We start from the raw sequence: 8158 nt of genomic DNA on the forward strand, positions 1-8158 counted from the left end.
TTCACTCATCCATTTATCGTTCTCTCTCTCTCTCCCCAGGGCCCAGCTCCCAGAGGCAGAGGCCGGGGTATGTGGGGGATACCTCGCAAGAACTACGTGCCACAGTGACCCTCCTCACCCGCCAGCCGCCCACCCTAGTGTGTGTGTGTGTTTATGTGTGTGTGAGTGTATGTGTGTATGTGTGTATCGAATAGGTTAAATATGTAACTGTGTGTGTGTGTGTGTGTGTGTGTGTGTGTGTGTGAGTGTGAGTGTGTGAATGTGGAACTGTGTGTGTATCGAATAGATTAAATGTGTACATTTGTTTGTATGTGTATGTGTGTGTGTGTGTGTGTGTGAGAGAGAGAGAGAGAGAGAGAGAGAGAGAGAGAGAGAGAGAGAGAGAGAATGGTTTGCTAATCGTTGGTTGTGTGGACAAAAATATGACCTCAATGTGGTTTTTAGTTTGTGTTAAATAAACTTTGATTTTGGAAAATGTCCTGACCTCTTTTTGTGTGTGTGTGTTTTTTTTAAATTGGTTTGTTTTGCTGTTTTACTTTTGTCATTGTCCATTTTGTATACTGTATGTATGTGTATTTATTTATACAGTCGAAACTTCCCTAAAGGTTTCCCGTATAAGAAAAATCACCTGTGCAAGCGCCCATACCACATTGTATATTTTTTACGTTAAAAGGACACTGTGTACAACAGCCACCTGCCACTTTTCTCCTCGACAATGGATGTCCGCCTTGGGCAGTTTCAACGGTACATATTATAATATATAATATATGGTCGCTTTTAAGCACAAGGGAGCTATCCAGAGAAATGTTGTTTTGAGAAAATCGAAGATTAAGTTTTTGGATCCTTATTAAGTTTCTTTAAAGTACAAGGAGAGTTTTCCCTATAACCAAACAAATATATACTCACCAATGAAACCAAACTTCTCTTTTACGGTAGTTCAATGCCCACTTTTGGTGTAGGTCAAATTTCTGGAAAACCGTGAAATCTGGATTAGCACGCTTGTCTTTTAAAAGCGACCACAGGGTGATCCCAAAAAAACTTTACTACTTTTTTTCTAAATATCTCACGCAAATGTTGTTCTAGAAAGATGAAATTCGGAACAGATAAACTTCATTCAAAAGGAATGTGTTTGACATAAAATTCAAAGATAATTTTTTTTTTCAAAACGGAAAAAGCATAAAGAAAAAAAAAACCCAACCAAAAACGCAAAATGCGCCAATTATTTTTTTTAAAAGACACTCTCGCAAGGAAAGTCATGACACGATTAATTTGATTTTTGTCTTTATTTTTCTCTATAACATTTAATTGTTCCAACCTTGTGACATTAAACAATATTTAACTTCTCTTATGGAGTTAAAGAACTAACATTTTGTTCTGGAATTTCTTAAACAAATGCTCCACATGTCCTCCTTTGGACTCCAAACATCTTTTAACGCGTCGTTCGAAATGCTCGATGACGGCTAAACACAGTTCCCGCGGAATGTTTCTCACTTCATCACGGATTGCTTGTTTCATAATTTCAATGTTTTCAAACTGGTTTTGAAATATCCTGTCCTTCAGATAACCCCACAAGAAAAAGTCTAAAGGGTTCAGGTCAGGAGAATGCGGAGCCCAAATGTGCTCACTTCTGCGACTGATCACATGATCTCCAAAGTGCTCAGCAAGCCATGTCATTGATCTGACAGAAACGTGTGGATTGTCCCCATCTTGCATGAACCACTGGTCTTGGCGATCCAAGTGCCGGTGTCTCCCCAGATCCGTCCAGAATTTATTACGACATTTAGTGGTAATGCGTACTGGAGCGTAGTGTAATAAAAGAGAACAGAAGCAAAAAATGGGTTGTTTTTTATGCGCATTTTACTGCAGAATTATTTTGTGGAATCATCTAAAATGAATATCAGTCAAATTCCTTTTGAAATAGGAATATTGTGTTCAAATTTGAAGACGAAAGCTTAAGTGTGGAGGAAAATATTTACGAAAAAGGCTGCACAGATTTTTTTGGGGATCACCCTGTATATATTGTCGAACCTGCTCTAACAACCACCTGCTGTATATATAGCCAAAAACTAAAACAATCCAGTATGATTGGCCGCTTCTTTCCTCATCCTTACTGTCGTCATTTCCCTTTACTTCTTTTGTATGTGTGTCACTCTCTTTTGACCCGTTATTTCAGGGGTGCCTTGTTAGTCGAAGCAGACTTTGTGCTGTTGAGGCTACAGAGGTGAGCAGAGTAAGCCTGATTCCCCGTTTGAACTTCTCTGTTGACCTCCACACCTTGGCGCTCACGTGACCTTATGCAGTTGCGAGCACCGTAAAAGCTTACTAAAACTAACTAGTCGAAGCAGACTTTGAGCTGTTGTTGTAAAAGAGGTGAGCAGAGTAAGCGTGATTCCCCGTTTGGACCTCTCTGTTGACATCCAGCCCTTAGCGCTCATATGACCTTATGCGCCGTAAAATCTAATTTAAAAAAAAACTAAAAACTGGCCACTTCTCACTTCCCTCTTGCAGTTTAAAAAAAATCACAATGGCACTGTCTAAGACGGCCACTTTTCTCCCCTCGACAACGGGTGGCTGTCTCACACAACATCGACCGTACGTACATCAAAAGGATGACTTCACGTACCCACTTAAACATAAATTATTAATGGCCACAAACACATTCCGAGAGCCTTATATTCTCACCACGAAGCTCAGTGTTCACGCTGAAATGTAACACTATGATCCCGCTAAGCCAGTTATGGCGTTTGCTGCATACAATTATCGCAGGATGATACTATAGACAGAAAGTCACCACTGTCGTATGTCAAAATACGAGATTTTCACGAGAAGCGAAAAAGGTGTTTTATTTCGTGCACACCATTATGCTATTGCAGATTGTTGGATTCTTCTAAACCAGTTGTTATTTTAAGAAGAGGAATGAATAAATTATGATCAATCGAAGCGCCTCATCAAACTCTACAACATACTTTTAACTTTTCAGTTTTCTAAATTTTGACATACGACAAAGTTGAATAACAGCAACGATATGCACTGAATATGCGTCTGAATGTCTGTGACAATGAGGCGCTAGCAGGATTTATCCGTGCGTCGAACTGGGGAGCCTCGCGTCTGGACGCTGCGGACTCGACGGAGCCAGTGGGTGGTTGGCGGGTGCTCTGGTGTGGTTTGCTCCTTCTTTTTTCCAATCAAACATCTATCGTCCTCCTTGGCTCTGGTGTGGTTTGCTCCTTCTTTCCTTTCAAACGTCTATGGCCCTCATCTCTCTTTCTTTAGTGTGTTTGTAACTCTCTTGTAACGCCTCTTATCTTCGACACTTGTATGACTTTATTGTGTTGTAAGGGCCATAAAACTCTTATTAAAGCTAAAATTCGGAGCCAAACACTAATACAGTGTAAAAAAAAAAAAACCCACGGAAATCTCCAGGTTTTTTTTGGTCTCGGTAAATCTTGTCGCTTTCCAAAATCTTAAGATGAAAATGTTACTTCCCCTACTTCAATCAAGGATAGTCTGTCTGTCTGTCTGTCTGTCTGTCTGTCTGTCTGTCTGTCTGTCTGTCTGTCTGATGATGATGATGATGGTGAATCTCTCCCGCCAGCTATGTATTGTTACTTTGGCGCCTTACTTCTGTCGAGCTAACCACTCCCCAAGAGGGTATACTTATACATGTAAGGGAGTCAGCCTTAGGAGAAGAGACGCATTTTGCATAGTTTGCAGTTCCCGCCTCACAGTTGAATATTTATTTTACTATTATTTTTTTAAAGCTCCGATGACTTAAATTTATATTTTTTTTTACATGTAGGCGTCTTTGAGCCCCAATCAGCGCAGTTTAGATTATTTAAGAGGCGGCCACTGAGCTTGTCTGACAGGGTCAACCCGAACTGAGAGGGGTACAACATCCCAACAGAAAGATAAAAATTATCTCCACTACACTCGAGAATCGAACTCGGGTCTACTAAGGGCGACGGCGAAGCGCCTAACCGCTACATCACAGAAGCCGGTGTAGTGTCTCTGGGTTTGTTTGTTTTTTGTGGTTTTTTTAACATCAAACTGACACAGATAGTACTTATTAGAATTCTTACAATTGCAAATTACAGCGTCCTTTTTCTATCCTATCTGTACACGCGGGGGTGGGAGGGGGGAGGGGGCTGAAGTTGTTCGGGATGATGATGATGATGTGTGTGCATGCTCATGACAATGTCTGTGTGAGAGTGAGCGAGTGTGTGTGTGTGTGTGTGTGTGTGTGTTTGTGTGTGTATGTGTGTGTGTGTGTGTGTGTGTGTGTGTGCATGCATGTAAATATGTGTAAGCGTTTGTGCGTCTTTCGCTTCGCTTGATGGTGAGTCTGTTTGTCTGTCCATTGGCCTTTTTGTACTCCCGTCTCTGTACCTTCCCGTGTGTTTGCTTGCCTTAGATAATTACGTGACCATCCCTTACCTGTAAATATTATGCATGTGTGTCTTCGTAGTTATGCATTCCCATTTTGCTTTCCCTTTCAATCCGTCTCTTTTCATTCTTTCTATATTTCCATCTTCAGTTTCTATTTTCTTTCCTTTTTTTACATATATTTTTCTTTCTGCCATCCTTTCTTTCAGGTATACAAACCGTGAAACGTATTTTCTTTCCTTTTGTACCACTTTTCTGTCTTCCTTGTTTTCTTTGTTTCTAATCTTCCTTGCTTGTCCTTCTTCCTTTCTTGTTATTTAAATGTTTATGTCTGTCTTCCATCCTACCTATTCTGCATTTGCTTTTTTTCTGTTTGTTTTTGTTTGTTTTGTTTTTTGTTCCCCACTTGCCAATGGTCCACCTTCTTCCGCTGTTACTTCACCTCTATCTTCCACCTCCCCCTCTTCTTCCACCTCCCCCTCTTCTTCCTCCTCCTCTAATCTTGTTATCTCAGACATTCCCCCCGGTGTAGACCGGACCTGTTTGATCTGCCAAGCGTCCACCCCACCCCACTCCTCCCTGGTGTACCACTTTGAACATTCGGCCAGCTCTGGCCAGTGTACTAGTAATTTGTACAATACAACAACAATAATAATGGCGATGATGATGATGATCTAGAAGGTTCTGCCGGTCCCTGCTTATGTCTGTGTCTGTGTTTGTCTACCTCTCAGCCCATCACGTCAGCTCTTCGCCCAGCGCTCGGACATGGGGCCACAGATTCACACACTTGGCTGGCACTGGCACCTTCCATTCTCGTCAAACCGTTAGGATGTCTACGCTCTCGTTCGACTGCTCGTCTGGCCTTAGTTTAGTTTGATAGAGGTTTTGCATCATTTGTAGCACCTAAGTTCATGTAAGTGCCGAATATTAGTTTAGTTTTAGTAAGAGTTTCGGGGCACTTGCAATACAATTAGGTCATATATCTTAGATTATAATATTAATGTATAGAGGTGTTAAAAGAGAGTAACGTACACCATCCCCAAAAAAATAAATAAAAATGAGGAGGAGCAATGCAGACGATAGATATTTGATGGGAAAGAAGGAGCAAACCACACCAGAGCTCCCTCCAATTACCCACTACCGAAGATTAGAGTTACAAGAGAGTAACAAACATAAAAGAAGAAGGAGGGTAGCAAAGGACAACGGTGAATAGATCTGGTGATATAATTTTACTTTCACTTACTGTTTTTCTGGTCTCTGTTACCTTGTGGTGTCGAGGGGAGAAGCAAACGTTTTTCTCTCGTTTGTTGTATCGTCTGTTACATGGTTATGTTGTGCTTGACTGATGTTTCTCTGACCCCTTCTATCCGTCTTTCCCAGGACCTGCCCCTTCCCCTGTTTCCGTCTGATTTCTGGTTGTATGCTCTCACTGTTATAATGATAATATTTTATTGTGGTTGTCTCGTATTTGCCCAACCCAGTAAATGCGTTATTTGTTTATGCATTGTAAGAGGGTAGTTGAGCCAACTTGTTCTCTGAATGTCTTGTTTCTCACCCTGTCTTTTCTTGTATTGTTTAAAGTTTTTCTAAAGCATCTCATTCCACATACGTTGATTTTGCTTTGGTGGCTCTAGGTCATTTTCCATAATGTTTGGGCTTGGCAACACAGTGTTGACATGAGATACTGATAATATGTTGGCGCTTTGTTTCTATCGTGATGTTGGGATGTGAAAGTAATCACAGTATTGGCCTTTTATGTTCTGGTTTCTATTTCTTTGTCGATCTTACTGTCTTGGATGAACACACTTCCCGAGTACATGTGCTCGTACATGTATTTGAACCCTTCCACTTATTTGATCTTGCTATGCTGTTGTCCACTGTGATGTTTAGTGAGTGGGTCTGGCGTTTTGCTGATTTTCGTTGGCTCGGTTTTGCTTGTGCTGATCTACATGTTGTTATTTTTGCAGCTTTTGTTCAGCTTGCTTACTACTTGTTCTGGGAGGGTCTTCTCGTTGTCTCGTAGTATACTATTCTGATTGTCGACAAAAAGAAGCTCGATGATTACGTTGTCCTCTCGTTCAGCTTCTGTTGTTATTTTGTTGATGTATGTTGTATAGATAATGAAGTGGGTAGCATAAAGCCTTGTTTTTACTCCTGACCTTACTTGAAACTATTGCTCTTTTCCATGTGATGTGCTTACTGTGTTGTGCTGTTTTCATATAGTGATATAATGGTGTCCAGTAACTGTCCTCCTGGTTCCGTGTTCTTCCTGCACTGTCTACACATTTTGTCCTGGTCTATTCTGTTCAAGTGGGTAGTTGTCGGGTGCTCTGGTGTGGTTTTCTCCTTCTTTCCTATCAAACATCTATCGTCCTTATCTCTTCTCCTTCTTTTTTTGTGAATGTTACTCTCTTGTAACACAGAATCTATTCTTCGGCACTTTTATGCCCTTATTGTGTTTCAAGTGCCGTAAAACTGTTACTAAAACTAAAACATTCTGTTGAAGGCTTTTTCTTGGTCCACAAAGACAGTCTTTAGTTATTGGTCATACTCTCTGGTCTTTTCACTTTTTAAGTATTTTTTCCTTGTGCCCTGATTCTGGTGCCGATATATATACATGTATTTGTAAGTTACGTAAAAATGTATTGACATGGTGCAAATCAAGAAAAGCTGTCTGAGTGAAATTATAGCGTCTGTGCAATTTTTTTCCTTTTCTGGATCCAACTTGTGCTCTACTGAGCTATGTCGAGGAGTGGCCTTCGGGAGCTCTCGTGGCCTAGAGGTTAAGGTGTTGGCCTCTCATTCAAAGGTCACGGGTTCAAATCCGAGTAGCGACCGACAATTTTTAATCTCCTTTCACCACCTTTCCTGCTCTCTAGCAATATTCTGTCGTCTGCTTTCGTCTCCTCTTTCTGCCCCCACCCCCTCACCTCCTTTGCCCCCTCCCCTGGGCTCGGGACTCTTTCTGCAGCCTTTCTTCTGCTACTCCTTGGCTCCTTCTTACTGCTGTCTTTCAGCCACACTCTTGATCTTCTGGTAGGAAAAGTCTACACCTAGCCTTCTTGAACAAGGGTGAAAAATCTCGGAGGACCCGTGTGTAAGTTGCGCACGTTAAAGATCCCTTGGTGGTCTAAAATCGATAAGCGTCGGCTTCGGCCGCCGCCCGGGCAAATTTCCTACCAACTGAAAAGGTTTAGTGTATCCCGCGAGCTCATGTGACCTTATGCAGTTACGAGCACCAAAAACATTTACCCAAAAAAAAAAAAAAAAAAGGAGTGGCCTTGTCTTTTGTCCTAATATATTTGAATACATGTAATAATATATCTTCCCAATATGGCTATGTAGGGAGATTCCCCTGTATTTTTTTGTCCTAGTATATTTGAATAATAATATTATCTTCCCAGCATGACAAAGTAGGGAGATTCCCCTGCAGGTGTTGCAGTCATTTTTGTTTCTTTTATTCTTCCATTTTTGGGACAATAATGGTACTTTGTCAGTCTTCCTGGATTCCGCGTTCTATTCTTACTACGTGAAACATTGTTACGGGCCATGTGATACTGGCGTCTATGCAAGTCTGTATATGGCCTATATTTGGTGTGGTTACTTTGGGGTTGTTTGTTGGTCTTTTTACTTGTTTTTGTTTCTTTTTTGTTTTATTGTGTTGTATTTTATTCTTTTTCATTAAAAAAAAATGTTTGTTAATTTGTTTGTTTATGTTTGTTTGTTTTAATTTTATTTATTTTTTTGCTATGTTACGTTATTTATTTATTTATTA

At 40.7% G+C, this 8158-nt stretch overlaps 1 protein-coding gene across 4 annotated transcripts in view; it reads left to right on the forward strand.

The window, feature by feature from the left end:
• Nucleotides 1–479, forward strand: part of LOC101864498 (coiled-coil-helix-coiled-coil-helix domain-containing protein 1) — a 17026-nt gene extending 16547 nt beyond the window's left edge. For all 4 annotated transcript variants that reach the window (XM_035973419.1, XM_005112229.3, XM_005112228.3 and 1 more), the window contains exon 5: nucleotides 40–479. In XM_035973419.1, the coding sequence (XP_035829312.1) occupies nucleotides 40–108 (69 nt within the window). In that variant the 3' untranslated portion in view covers nucleotides 109–479. The remainder of the gene's footprint in view (nucleotides 1–39) is intronic.
• Nucleotides 480–8158: the final 7679 nt, after the last annotated feature.

This window comes from Aplysia californica, unplaced genomic scaffold, assembly GCF_000002075.1.
Source record: "Aplysia californica isolate F4 #8 unplaced genomic scaffold, AplCal3.0 scaffold01212, whole genome shotgun sequence".
NCBI classification, from domain to species: Eukaryota; Metazoa; Mollusca; class Gastropoda; order Aplysiida; family Aplysiidae; genus Aplysia; species Aplysia californica.